The sequence below is a fragment of the Adelges cooleyi genome, unplaced genomic scaffold, assembly GCF_023614345.1.
Source record: "Adelges cooleyi isolate 19-005CV unplaced genomic scaffold, UGA_ACOO_1.1 ACOO_flye_CR_arks_rails_tigmint_CR_PRNA_30, whole genome shotgun sequence".
In the NCBI taxonomy this organism is placed as follows: domain Eukaryota; kingdom Metazoa; phylum Arthropoda; class Insecta; order Hemiptera; family Adelgidae; genus Adelges; species Adelges cooleyi.
Window position 1 is genome coordinate 24,014,851 of NW_026095971.1, and position 15,915 is coordinate 24,030,765.

At 32.3% G+C, this 15,915-nt stretch overlaps 1 protein-coding gene across 2 annotated transcripts in view; it reads right to left on the bottom strand.

Moving 5' to 3' along the window:
• The window catches only part of LOC126837962 (protocadherin Fat 4), a 35,808-nt gene extending 20,135 nt beyond the window's left edge, over positions 1-15,673 (bottom strand). The window contains exons 1-2 of one of the 2 annotated variants that reach the window (XM_050571999.1): positions 15,607-15,673; positions 6,822-6,929 (exon numbers count right to left, since the gene is read on the bottom strand). In XM_050571999.1, coding sequence (XP_050427956.1) covers positions 6,822-6,897 — 76 coding nt within the window. In that variant the 5' untranslated portion in view covers positions 6,898-6,929; positions 15,607-15,673. The remainder of the gene's footprint in view (positions 1-6,821; positions 6,930-15,606) is intronic. The other variant, XM_050572000.1, reaches the window with a different exon arrangement.
• Between the last annotated feature and the right edge of the window lie 242 nt (positions 15,674-15,915).

Genomic DNA, 15,915 nt, shown 5'->3' on the forward strand with positions numbered 1-15,915 from the left:
AAATTCCTTGGTTTCAGAAAATTACCCATCTACGAGACCTACATATTACTGTGTGTGACACAAGGGTGATAATTTTGACAGGTCGGTAACCAGTTTTGAACAACATTTTTTAAAGCAGATAAAAACAATACAACACTTCACCACTCTTCCGGTTCTTAACTTGGATCTTCAATAACTTAGTAGGTACATTGATTAAAAACTAATATTGTGATTTTCCAGGGGGAAAAAATTGTGTAACTTGTATTAACTATAAATAAGCGGTAAATTGACCGAATTTACATAATCCCATAAAGTTCTTGTTTTTAGTAATAACTTGAACATGTCTTTACTTTTAAGAAAAACAAAGTATTTATTGACAGTATCACTGTCATTGTTAAGTATTTTTTGGATTCTAAGTTTGTTTTAGTTAAACTTCAACATTCAGCCAAAGCACTTTTGTATCTTTATAATTTTCATTAGACGTTACAATTTATTATTAACTGTATGCAGTTCTCTGCTAAAATTATACCTGAGTTATTTATTATACTAGTTAAACATTATAATGACTAGTTTATTCATGCTATACTCTAACGATTAAGCGTTTAATGTGATCCAACGAAAATTAATCCTGAAGAATTTCACGAGCGGTTCTTTACCACTATAATTATAATAATTGGTTTTGGATCCGAAGTATCGCCTTACCGATACATGACAATTAACGTTAGAAAAGTCGTTACTCGAGTAGGACTTTTCTCAGGACTCGGATAGGTATTTACCAAAAATCCAAAGACCACATTACACCTTGTGTTATAAAATATATAAGATGTTATGAACTACATAGTATATAGTTATGATGAAACTATTTGTTTTGCGATAGCAGCCGGGCCAAATTGAATATTGGTATACTCGATTTCCATAAAAAAATGTGTTTTTTTTTTTTTTTTTGTTAAATATTTGAATAGTTTGGGGAACTATTGTTCTTGGAAAACAACATTACTATCGACTGACAATATTCTGACCAAGTACCTGCTGTCTTTTTTCTACTGTCGACGCTTATTGTAGTGCGGTTCGCTAAAAGTGGAATCTACTGGAAAAAATCAAACCGCAAAATGGAGTTCAACAAGACGTCAAAACACAAAACTCTGTCAACCTTAACGGCTTAAATGGTTTAAAGAAAACCGCAAAACCGAGCGGCGCATACGAAATTCCTCGCTCGTTACATAGTGCAAACATCAATTTTTCTAATATGTCTTAAGTAACAAAAGATTTGATTACGTCGTTGGACATTGGACAACAATAACACTTTCAAAAGGTAAGCTAGTCAATAGATTAGTATACTTAATAATTATGATGTCTAAGATATTGATATTAATTGCATATGAATTCGTTTATTAAAGACTGTATATCATATATATTTTTATATTATGTTCTTTGTGTAGTACCTGTGTGTCATGCTGTACAAAAGTGCATCTGTAGACATCCGTGCTAATGGTGGTATGGGACACAAATTATGTATTAGAAAAATCTATTTTAAAAAGAGGGTAATAAAAAATAAACGGACAAACAATAGTTGGAAACGACGTAGTCATTGTATTCACCGTTAACACAGGCTTGACATTGTTTCGACGAGCATTTTTACAGAGTTTAAAAACTAATGGACGCTTTCACGATATTTGTATTCAAACAAATTAAACAAGAGTACCTCGTATGACAATATTTTGATACGATTCTTTTTTTTTATTAACAATCACCTGTTCTTACCGCTCTGAAATTGTACGATAATATTCCATATTGTTTCGTCTCGCGCATTGTTGACAAAATATACAAAAAAAAAAAAATACCTCATAAAACACATTGAAGACGCGTTTTGTTGTCTCGGTGGACTTGAAAACGTCCAGTTATGGACGGCGAATATCATTCGGTTCAGACAGAGCATATAAACAAATGTGTTACAAGAGTGTAAAAAAAAAAAAGTAAATTACAGACCAGTAATTCACAGAATCCGGTTGTATCGAACAAATAAAATAGAAGAAATACGATTATATCATTATTATGTATGTCAAAAAGTAGTAAACAGGTCTCTTGTCGACAATTTAACTTGTCTCAGATCTGCACATCAACTATACTCATGGGTGGTCTACGCACAGATGCGATGTGAGATATGTGACCTCCAATTCTAATTGTAGTGTAGTAGTTTATATTTTCACAAGTCCGTTTACTCAAAATGTGAATGAGAGCAGTGAAATCGGGGGGAGAGGCGGAATATCTTTAATATAAAAAAACCAACAAATGTTAAACCAATACCTAATTAATATAAAATATCCCATGTGGCTTTAGCACGGATTAAATAAAACCAAATAGTACACTCTACGTTAATCAACTACTTGTTATCAGTTTAATCTATAATTTGTAAAACTAACCTAACCAAACCTAACCTAACCACACCTAACCTAACCAAACCTAATCTAACCAAACCTAAACCTAACCTAACCACACCTAACCTAACCTAACCTAACCAAACCTAACACCTAACCTAACCTAACCTAACCTAACCAATCAAATATCGTTATTTGAAAATCTATTGTTATACTGCGAAGAGCACTATATGGTTTTATTCATGCTGTCGGTTTAAACTAAAATTTGCTTGCTTATAATCAACAATGCCCTATGATGTAAAGCAAGATAGTTGACACGTTTTTATCATGAAAAACCACTTGAAACGCCAGAACGCTGTTAGAAGTACAAAAACGATATCGCTCATTGCACATCATTCGAACGATTGCTCGATTACTTTGTAATTGATATAGTGATATATTTCCGAGTAGATCAAATAAATCGAAGATCAGTAAAAACAATGGATTGTTTTGAAATTGTATTGTGGACCTGTAGGTAATAATATTATGTACTTATAGTGTCATTGTTTTATCCCGCACCGGCCTATGATTACCGACGTTGATACGATTCATATAATACTATATCCGTATTGCGGTAAAACCGCAGGGCTCGTGCCGTGTTGCAATGTAGCAGAACACCGCTATATCATTCCCATACATATATTTAATATTGGATTTTTATAATAATATTATACCGCTGTTTGTGTACCGAAGGTTTTACACGGGCACTCGTGACCGGTCCAGAACACGCACTCGCACTTGGCCATAGCCCTACAAGCGGTTTCCAAAGCGATTTAATGTGTATCGTCCCCTCTGGGCCAACCCATATTACTACACCACCTGTGTGTAATATGTGCAGGTCTTCGGTATCGCAAATGAACTCTTTTTGGGTCATATGTAGTACATGATATCCAATAATATCGATCTTAGATCGAACACAATAATTTGCACGAGCATGCACGATTTTAGTTTTGTCTCGTTTAAAAACAGTACACTCGAGTGTGGCAAGAATCAAATTAAAAAAAATATATACAGAGTGTGTATCAAAAATCGCTGTAATGTTTTTAATATATGTTTAAAAAAGAAGTATCAACGCAGCCAGTCAAAACGAGGAATGGGATTTGAAAAAATATTTTAGTAAATATAATACCAAACACATTGTTACGAGTGACAAAACGGATAAATAATAATAATATGATTGTTGTGTCAACTAAATGCGTGTCGAACGACCAGGATTTATTGACACGCGTTAAAGTCTCCGTTTGGATTACAAACCATAAGACGCGTATTGCATTGTAATCAAATAAATTAATAAAAAGAACTGAATTTGACAACTTTTTACCCAAAATGTATAATATGTGAATCTGTCAAATCCACTTGACCCGAACACCATCACTGTGACCAACGGTCTACTGAACATTCGTCGTTCCAATGTTGTTTTAGTACAGCTGTATAATTGGCTAAGAAAACAAACCGTAGCAGAATAGCTGATATTAAGATTATGTCGCTGATTCGAGATTAGATACAACCCGGCCGTTGTTAGGTAATCCCTAACAATCGTTATGCGCTTTCGTGGAGCAACGCTGGCAAAAACAAAATGCACAGTTTTGCTATATTGTATTGTTTCAGAATCCGCAAGAGTGATTACAGAGTGAGTTTGTGAACGCTGAACTGTAATCATTTTACTATTTTAAGCATAAATCATTGTTGCATACCCCCCGCGTGACACTAATTGGGCCCGAAGACTGAAGTTTATGATAAGGTGGCATAATAATTAAAAATATTTAAAATATGCATTAGTTACATAATATGGTTAGCATACTAAACATAGTTTTATTTAATTTAAATTTAATAATAACTAACAACATTAATGAACATATTATATTACATTAAATAACAAATACATTATAGTTTTTCAGCTATAACAGTACAGACGAACCCCAGAAATGTTCACCTCAAACAAGGAATATCCTTTTGTTGATAACGGAATTCGTTGAAAAAGTAAATGTAACATTGTTGGAATGGCTGAAAAATAGTTTTGTAGGTGAACGACGTTTGGTGCAGGTATATCTCCGACCACATTAGTCACACCCTAGGCTTCTAATATAATATATATATATATATGTTTTTCAGTGACATAGGTAGCTCTAAACCCATCAACCTACACTACAAATAAAGGTTATTGGAATTAGGCCATCAATGATGACGGTGAACGCGGTTACTATACTAAAAATGCAATCGGTGCAACTGAAAATCTGATTTGTTGGCAAAAACGACGCGTTACACCATTCGTTGAATCTGTTGGCCAATTTTGGACTTTCTTTAAAACCGCCCTCACACAACATAATAATACAAGGAACATGGCCAAACAATAACCGACACGAACACATGACCCGTTTTCTTGTGTGTGTGTGTGTGTTTGTGTGCTATATGATCTCGTGTATGTGTATAGGAAAAAAAAAACATAAATATATAATTATAAAAAAATTAGCAATGCGTGCGCTGCCGCCTCGGACTACCTGACAAAAGAACAGCAGATCGTGACTAGATGCTTCATTACCATTTGGATTGTTCACTATATATTATATACAGTTATAACTTGTAGAGCACACGGGTGCAATACCGTCTGCTGCTGGGAATCTAGTTGTTTATCTCGGGAACCTCCCACAGGCAGCTTAATAATAAAACAAAAATATCTATTTACTATGGTAGTCTATTGTCTATGTTGAAAAAAAAAACGTGTCAAACAAAATACGGTTTTGACGGAAAAATAAACCGTGTCTGCATTTAATTATGAGTAATTCAACAACGGTAAGTGTATCTAAGGTACATCTAAGAGGCGCGCGGTGCCCAAAATCAAACCGAAACAAATTATATTACCTATTATTATTATTATTATTATTATTACTACTATACGGTAATGGTCAAACCAAACCGTAGGTAAACGGACATGGTCTGTCAGATATGTGGGCTCTTCATAGACCCAAAACAATTATAACATCATGTCTAATTATTACTATTAGCACACTGATGAAATAAAACCAGATAGTGCACTATAAAAAATGATCCTTTGTATTGTACAGTGTTATCTGTTATCACCGTCGACCATCGTTTCATATCAACTACTTGTTATCAGTATTTCTTATCAGTTGGCGTTCTTATTGTAAATGGCGTGTACAATATTTTTGGCACTACAAAAAAATCGTTATTTGAAAACCGATTGTTTTATCATATTATGAAGTGCACTATTTGGTTTTATTTAATCTGTGCTATTAGTGGAATATGGGCAATGGCAACGTTTAAATATCAGCTGGTAAGTATCTAGGTATATCATTGTATACAATTGTTTAATATCCTTATAGTAAGTCATAGACTGTATAAATTATATACAAATTGAATACAAGAAAGTCAGGAAGAAATATCTCTAACTAAAATATAATTTTTTACAATTTGTTTTTTATATAAATCCAAAGCGAGTTGACAAACGAATTAAATAAACACGGAGACCGTTTCTTAAGTATATATATATTTCACTACGGAACACTCTTGAGTATTATTCAACAGTAAAAAATTGAAACTAAGAAAGAAAGTTGTAAGAAAAAAAAAATAAAATGTGTAGCACGTTTTTTTTTTTAATCTATATAATATTAAGTAAGTGAAATGACCGTTGGGTTCCACTGTACTGTGCTCTATACTTAATTGTAACGTTTTTCGCTATTTTTTTCCCCTATCAATTCTGTCTTCCGTGACTGATTCGAATTGGTGATTTATCGTAGAAGTGTTCTGTCATAGAGAAAGCAATATAACAAATTTAATAATGATAATTATCACTTACATTGATTACATACGACGTATTAATAGTATCTTGCACGCTGACGAGTTTCGTTGTTGTAAGTAATAATATAATAATAATGACTTTCCATTACATTTTTTTTTACCTTATAATTTGTATAATTACACTGGCCTTAAATTAACATTCCTTAAGATAATGTACAAAACTGTTTTGAAATTCTCAGTTTTTAGCATTTAATATTTGATCTCTCGTCTAGCGCAATAAAACTAATTAAAGTTTTTAGTTAAACGTTAACAAAACAAACATATGTGTAATTGTAATTATTATATTATGTCTATAATTGGTCTAATTAACTATAGTTTGGATACCTAACATATATTGTTTTAATAAGATTTCTCTAATAAGTTTATCAACAGAATACGTTGAAACATGTACTTTTAAAACTATAAAATAACGTGTAACTAAGTTTCCCTCGATAGGTACGCATAAAAATAACATTGGTTTTGGGACATTAATTTTGTTTGTAATCTAAAATTGAGTTGTTAAAAAATTGAATTGTAAACATAGTAAATATTCGCAGACCAAACTATCTCAATGGTACTCAATTATTATTATACTTCATAATAGATTTTTACTTAAAACAATGTTCTTCTTACCTTGGCTCCTGACTTTCCCAAACCATATCGCGATGAATACCCCAACAAGTAAGCATCCTATGGTTTTCGTAGGCATTCTATACACAATAGTAACATTCCTGCATCTACCTGAAATTATTTAAACACAAGTCAAGTAAATATAGCAACATAAAATGAGAATAAAGAGTCGCAATAATTATTAATCAGTGACAAGGTGTCAACAACCAGATTTATTCTAATATTGCCAAAGAACCAAGTATAATGTTTAACGAGGACTCAAACAGTAAAACTGCAATTTGTATGTGTTGTTTTATTACAATAAAAGTAAGTACACAAGTTAAGCCTGTTCGGTGAACTACTGACCTATAGCAGAATCGATTCAAATTGTGTGTAACAATATTATCGTTTGTTTGCGCTTTGTTCTTTAGGTACATCTCAAACTTGATGGGTAGACATTATTACATTGTCACGCAACACTTGTACACCGATTTGATTATTATAAGTTTACATATTTTGCGCTGAATTAGGTCACACCTTTGTCTAAGCGTAAAAAAAATTTAAAATAATCTATGATAATTTTTTAGACACCCGCAAATTGTATACATTTTTTAGCTAAAAAAAAAAAAAAAGTAGAGCAATCGACAGATACATATTCGGTGTATTTTAATGCATTAATTCACGCAGAGTGTACAATCAAGTTATGTTGTGTTAATCATAAGTATTTTTCGTGGTATTTATACCACAATAACGGACCTTATGATGGTTTTGTAACTGTACACAAGTGTCATAAGTGTACACACACGGTACACTTATGACGCGGTCTGTCGTGGTAGTAATTATAGTTGTCACACTAGACGTTAGACTGTCGCTTCTTTTTTGCGGTACAAACGAGATAAAAAAAAATATATATATAATAATAGACTGCGCAAAATTAAACATAGGTATACGACATATTGTCCTAGCACTTCGATCCAATTATGTCCTGTTAAAGTCATTCCACACACGTACAGTGAAAAATAATGTGTGAACAAAATTATTACATTATTATATAGCTTGAACGATTTTTACCAGGTACACTCAAAGAGTAATATTTTATTGATTAATTGGATAAATTAAGAGAGTATATTTAAAAATTGAATATATTTGCCATTATAGTTAATCTAACGAGCAGTTTACGTTATTTGTAACATTTTTAGCTTTTAATCTTGACAAGAAGCTGACATGTGCTTTAAATGGGTTTTCTTCGTTTTTATACCATTCTAACAGCTTTATTGTCTAAAATACAAACATATACATGTCTAAGACGTTTGATTGTCGTTTCCATACCACGGGTGAGACACGGTTCGGGTGTTTGTATTAGCTGATTGATTTTTCAATAGTGTTTCTTAATAATTATAGAAATAAATAGTTATAAGCTAATAATATTTCAAATGTGTTGTGTCATTGTACTTTACATTTAGTTTATATTACATATTACTAATTATGTTAATCAAACGTAGGTAAAGTCAATTCAACCAAATCGCTGCAGTTGTTAACAACACGAATAGAATAGGAAGGTAAGTATTAGAAGAGGCATGTCATTAAAATACCTATTACCGCATAAAAAAAAAATACTAGGCCGTTAAACAATAATAATTAATAACCGTCAGAGCGTATTCGATTATTCCAGAATGTTAATATTATTACCTCACGATTCGTAAATAACATTTATTATTAATAATATATTACTATAAGAACGACCTTTCGAGTAGTTACGACTTACTCTTAAAATTGTCTTGTATACATTTCAATAAGCAGCGGGTTATGTAAAACATATTACACAGGTGTGTCCATCAAGTATATTTCAAAACAAACGGCAATACCTAGTAGTTATTGATCAATATCCAATATTATGATAGTAATAATTATATGCCAAATGATGATGACTGTGAATAAGGCGTACTAAGCAAGTTACATATAGTGTCAAGATACTACTCTCAAGATGGCTAATGTACACCGTATTATGCACATTGCAGCTGTGCAATAAATTGGTTATTTAAAATTGTCGATAAAATCTGGAACAATTATTACAAGTACACCGATTGATACGATAGAGCTGCAATTAACGTGGAACAAATTATTTCCTGTCATGTGAACGAAAAACTAGGCCAAACTATTTCTATGGCATATACTTACGGTACACAGAGAGCAATCTAAAGGTGTAGGAATTGATTTTGTGTAGAAAATGAATGTATTAAAAAAATAAGCGTCTTAAACAAAATTCACTATGCCACGTTTATAACTTGACTGTTAATTATTAAATAACGTTGTATTCTACTTGAGGTCGTACTTGACATATTATTATTTAATCAATTGGCGTTGCAATTGGCTTGATTTTTAAGTTTTTGTTCGCACGCGTCAGGTTATAAATTATAATTTAAACAGTTTAACGATTTATTATCCACAATGGCTTGTGTGTCAATGCAATATAGTGTGTAACGGAGACCGATTGAGATGGGACAAAAGCGAGGTGCTTAGACGGTTTAGACGGTAGTTGATTTAAGGTGGGTATTTTTTTTTTAATGTTTCAGGAAGTCAACGTAAAAATGATTGATGACCTGGGGCGCTGAAATAATTCCTAAATACATCTGTGCTCATCCTGTACATCCGCCGCACACCGAGTTTTTTTTATTTTTGAATACATCTAATCTACCACCATTGTAATACTTGTAGCGAATTTAATGCTTCGTTTATTACCTTAACTAACGGCGATTATACCACATTATTATTATGCATCATTGTATCATAAATATCGTTGTTACACTAACGCAAACATCGATTATTCGGAAAACACACCGTGAATACCTATTATTATTATTATTATTATTATTGTATGTACCTATGTGCTGACACGCTGAACATACAATGTGATACCTATGTCCTGTAGGACATACTAAAAGTATATTACCTACTATCATTATTCATTACTATCACTATGGACCGTGCGTGTGTGTGTATGTGATGAAAATTCATACCTATACAGCAACAGAGTTAACCTATATATATATATATATATATATATAGAGAGAGAATCAGACGCAGGATTAAAGAGAGTAGAAATCATACATTGTAAATAATATCCGTTGTGTGTGACGTACAGGCGAAATTGATACACTTACAATGAGCGCCCATCGACAATGGTAATCAAGAGGCTGTAATTTAATAACAACACTTGAAACGATAATGACAATATAGGTATGGGCGAAAAACGTTTGCTTTCACCGGCTTCGCCCTTTTGTGTTCGCGCAACATTCACAAACAAAAAAAAAATACAATAATAATAATAATAATATATAGTTTAATGAACATTACCGGCTACGGCCTGCGGATATTTGAACACAAACCCGGGCAAAAAGGACGCTCTAAATATTATAATTTATGGTACAGTGTGTGTGTGTGTGTGTTTACAACAAAGGAGGTGATGACACATCCGGGATTGCTTAAATTTGTTACGGTTAAATTCGTCAAACTTGTGTAGCTATAACACAATATATATAATATGCACTTGGCAAACTTAATGGTACACATGAGATTGTGTACAAGATTATATTATAGCACATTGAACTTTGTCTTTATCCGATGCACACCAATGAGAATTATATTATATTATTATAAGAACATAATATCAATCCAAACACATCAAATTCCTTATATTGAAGTTTGTGAGTACACAATAAAACAGTCTGGTTTTAAAAATGTTCTTCGAAATCAACGAGGAGAGGGTTGTTGTCATTCTTACTTTTCCTTTTCAATGTCAACTAATTAATATTATATAGATATGACTTCTACAACTATTAAATTCTATAGCATCAATCGCACCGCTAAATTATCAATATATTTAAATGTATTTATATTAAAAAAAAAAATAATAACTAAATTTTTATCATATTTTACGTTATGCAGACGACGTTTAAGCTTGATTTTTTCCTCGTTTAAATTCTGCTCGCACGAACACCACCAAACAACGCCAGTGAAGCGAGAAAAATGATTATCCGTTGGTTTTCATAACTGTAACAGGGCAAATATTTCAAGCTCAAGACCTAACCTATCAAAAAAATATCAGTTCTGATACTCATCAGGAAAAAAAACACATGGTCCTTGTACGCACTTATTAAGGCAATTATAATTCGTTTATCAGACCACATGATGATATTCGTCGGGTATGTTTAAAACTAGAAAATTATTTTTGTAAAATATACATACAAATATCGTTTACATTGAATTAACGTTTAAACGATAATACCCTACTTGCCATTGTTTGAAACACATACAACAAATTGTGTACAACGTAATTTTCGGGGCGGTTACGCCTGACAGAGCACAACACATTAACATAGGTACTCGTTTTTAATGAATACACCACAGTTTATTATGCATTCAGGTGGTCGAGGAATGGCTGCAACCGAAATGGTTAAAATTAATTCGTCCAAACGCAGTCAATCTGCGCAATAGCAATAATACAGCTAAAACTGTACAAAATGTCATGACGGTAATTTTTTTCATCAGAAAAACATGTACTGCAAATTTTAACTAGATCGAACCAATTTTATGAGCTATAAAAATTGAGTGAAAAATTATTAAACCGAAAATTAAATCCATTATAGCTTTTTTTTTTTGATGACATGAAAAGTCTCATTAATTTTAACATGAGATAATATTATGTTAATGGGCTGGATACAAGAAATTTCACCTTACACTATCACATTCAGCTAGAGATAAGAGACAAAATATAAGTGATAAGAGATAACATGTCAACGATTAATTGTTTTTTTTTCGGTGGAGCTGAGAAAATAACAAGGTGTTTTGCTATTCTTGAAGAATACGTTGGCAATTAATTGATTGTCCAGATAAAATATATTCTAATGGTAAGGTAATTATTTTCAAAAAAACTTTTGTCCGAAGTGCTTACATCAACAACAATCAACGTAGTTTTTTTTTTTAACCCATAGAACACGTCCTATTTTCTCGACCTCCGGCCTTACAAGGCATTATATACTAGTCATTGAGGGAGTTTCCGTATGCTGTCTAAAAAAACTGATTAGACATGCTTAATGAGCCGTAAAACCATAATGATAATTAGTCGAATCATGTATAAAATATGTGAGCGAAACAACAATTGCATTACAATGTAATTGTTCGCAAACCCATCCTATCAAACGCTAATATCCGCCTACACTATAACAACGCCAAATAATAAATGTACCTTGTAGGTGATTAAAGTAGTTAGTACTTGTCTTAGAATTATTCTAGGCGTAGCGTACTAGATCCAAAAGTATAGACACCCAATTTGGTTGGGGGAGTATTTTGTATGTTTGAAATTATACTTTTCTACCTTACAATAAGAATTATCAATATGTTGTTCGCGGAACCGTTAGTTATATTCATTTGTTAATTACAAAGCTTTTTTTTTTATAAAAATTATCGTTAATTAATAGACATCCGCAATATTAGTTTATTAAGAAAATCGTTATATAACATTATACGTCATAGTGTACACATTGGTATATAATTTCGGAATACAACAATATTTACGTTCAGTGAATTTCCGGCGGTTTTATTTCTTTCGAGAGACCTAATTTTTTGTAGTAATTATTGACGACGTTGCTTATGATGTTTTCGACTTCTAATCGGGCTTGTTCAATGGTACACGCCGGACGCACACTCGTCGCCTTCGTCTGAGTTTCGCTTGTGTTTGGCGTTGGTAGCATTACGCAATTTTCGTTTGTGAAATCAATCAATTTGCTTACGACAAATTTGTTGAAATATCTTTCCAACGCTTTGGGAATTTTCGAAATGCCCGAATTGTATTCATTACGGTTCTCGTTGTTGTAATGTCTTAACGTTCGCTTCGCGTTGCGGACCAGCAAGACACTGCTCTTTATAAGCTCTACATCGTTTGAATCCAACGGGCCTCCGTATAATTTAGTCAACGACTCGTCTAGAAAACTTAACGCGTCGGTCATACAGTCGTACATGGCGTGGCTGTTTTCTATTTGACCTATCGCCAAGTCGAGCACATGCCAAAATCTGTGATAGCTCGACGGGTATGATTCAGTTTTCCTCCTCCGACGTTTTGTCTCGTGGCTTTTTTGGTAATACTTTAGGCAACGGTGTCTGTTACACACACGTTTTGCTTCACGCGAGCTTTCGCGCAGGATAAACACAACGAAGGATAAATGATCTAAGATAGCCTTGGCGTACACGCATTCGATCAATCGAGCCGTCATCGAGTATGTATCGTTGACATTTTCGTCGGTCACGTAGAAACCGTCGGGTTCTTCGATGGGTACAAACAGATCAATGCCGGAAAATGAATTTGCCGCGCATATGTGTTTGCCTCCGATATGGTCCAACGACTTCCATCCAGGATGGCTCAGTATGCAGTTGATTCTGAAAATTAGATCTTCATTGTCGGTACACGATATCATCAACATTTGCCGATTACTGATTATTATGATTAACAACATCATAAGGCCGCCATTTGGCACGTTGTAAAACATTTTATTTCAATGCTACTTTATTGTTCCTTGTTGGTTTCAAAACAAAAACCACTATGTTTGGTTATAATCCTACGTTAACTGAAACTACTCAAGATTGCTGCCTATATCGTGCAAACATGTTTTAAATCGCAAATAAATGCATATTGTACACCTTAAGTAAACTGAATATAACTGTGTATTTCATTGCCATTGTTTATTTAAAGAGATATTTTGTTTTGCCCGGGAGCGAATACCTAAGGAGGTTTTTAGTTTTACAATCATATGTAAATAATGCTTGCATATTTTAAAGTCTGTAAAAAAATAGGTATTCTTTAATTTATCTGTTTCGCACAATATTTCTACATATTATACACATGTTTATTAGTAATGTATTTTTCTTTATTTTTGCACTCATTATGTATTATGTATAATACTTAAAATATATACTACGGGGTAATGTATAAGTAAAATTATTGAATATCCTATTTTTGATCTTGCCTATTATGTGGTTAAAACAAAAACCCAAAGGAGTTATATTAAAAAAATAGACAATGAATTATTATTGTTCTCATTTTCATTCCAAAATTATACTTCTATTCTAAACCAACACATTTCTTACGTTATTATCTTTAGTTATTTTATAGCCGTTGGCAACCGTTTGATAATAAGTGTAAAAAGTGAGTTTCTTAGATAGGAATTAGTTGGGCTTAATTTAACAATAAGTCAGCCACATTAAAATATTTAATTTTGTGTAGATTAAGTGGACTAATACATTTCTGGCCCTCGACTTCCTTTAACTTCAGATTTTGGTAAGCTATAATTGTATTACCAGTAAAATCTAAATATTATTTAAATCGAATGACAGTCAGTAGTATTGTAAATAGTAGTAGGAATCATTCAAATATTTAAAAAAATGAGTTTAATTATTCTGGTTTAAGTTTTAAGGTCTAAAAATTAGACTGAATGTAGATCTATACTGGAGCTATATTATGTTAAATTTCTTAGGTTACTATGTGAGCGCAAATCAACAGTCAACAAGTATTGTTAATTAGTAATTATGATTTATGGGCAACAAATTATTATAAATAAACGACCATGCCTAATCGTATCTACCCAAAAGCCTACAACAACACCATTACAACTATTTATGTGTAATTTAAATTGCGATTAAACAATTTTTAATAGATGAATGCTCAATACATTGACAGTAATTTTCACAACAAAGATTAGTTATAAGACTACAAACCAAGTAAAGGTAAAATCGCTTAATTAAAAAAAAAAAAAAATATGTCTTGATATTATCGCTAGAGGTTTATTATTCATTTATATTTTTATTATCAAACAATCTCCGTGTAATCTACCTATGAATTCTGGGACAAAACTAATTTGTATACCTATCATATAGATGTCTTATGGGTTTCACATTGTTTGAAATATAATTAGGTTTATTGAACTAAAAAAGATATCTATTAACGGCAATATTAAACACCGGATCTTATTGAATAGCTATGAAACATGTTGAAACAAAACACAACACTATTTAAGATCTTAAGCACTTGTTCTATTATTCAAAACCACATGTTGCCCAACGGTCATCACCGGCATCTTTTTATGACCTTATTATTCATTTTTTTTTTTAGTAACCACTATCCTGTCGGCATGTAGACTTTCTTGATTTCTAGTTTTGGAAAATTATTTAAAATATATTTTTTATTATTAAGCAATTAATTGCAATAGGATGACAATTTAGGGGGGGAAATGTGTTTTTATGATATACAATTTTTAAATTAGTGTATAGTGAATGAAATATATCAGATTAAGTTCTGAAACTCTTCAATGCACTTCGACATGCCAAGGTGATTCTAATAAGACCATAAAATATAACAAAATCCTTTCATCGGTTTCAGAGACCTTAATGATCTTATCGTGTTAATATTCTATCTCTTATAGTTTAAAAGAAAATTGAGAGTTAAAGAGAGTTAAGAGAGATTTTAAAAGAAGATGTATGGGTATAAAATTCGATCTACTTGTATATTATTATCTTATAATAATGTTAAGAAAAAAATCTTCTCACTATTAGCGTAAAGCGTTTTTTTTCTATTTACAACAAGCTCTTAAAGTTGTCAACACCAATTTTTTTTTTTTATTTCCATGGCAGTATTTACTTGATTTTTTTCAAAATCAATTAAGTGAAAAACACATTTTTTTAAGTACCTACGTTATTGTCAAGGACACTAGGATAGTGTGATGAAAAAAACTGTGTAGAAAAAAACTTCTGATCGACTCACCAACGTGTTACCATCCGGTCTCCTTTGTATCGTGTGTCCCTTGCCACAGATTTCCTGCAGATTTCAGACAAATGTAAGTATCCAAATGGGAACTATTGCAACTGACCGACAGACCGGCGAACGGACATTTCGCGAAGACCGACAAGAACAAGACACAGACAACGAGTGATATTATGCAAACTTAACGACGATTTGCGCGGGTAATCGCACGGAATAATGTTTATTATTATTTTCTACCGAGCTGATAATAATTATAGCAGTAAAACACACTGTTGTCGGGACAATGAGAACGAACACGGTAAAAACACA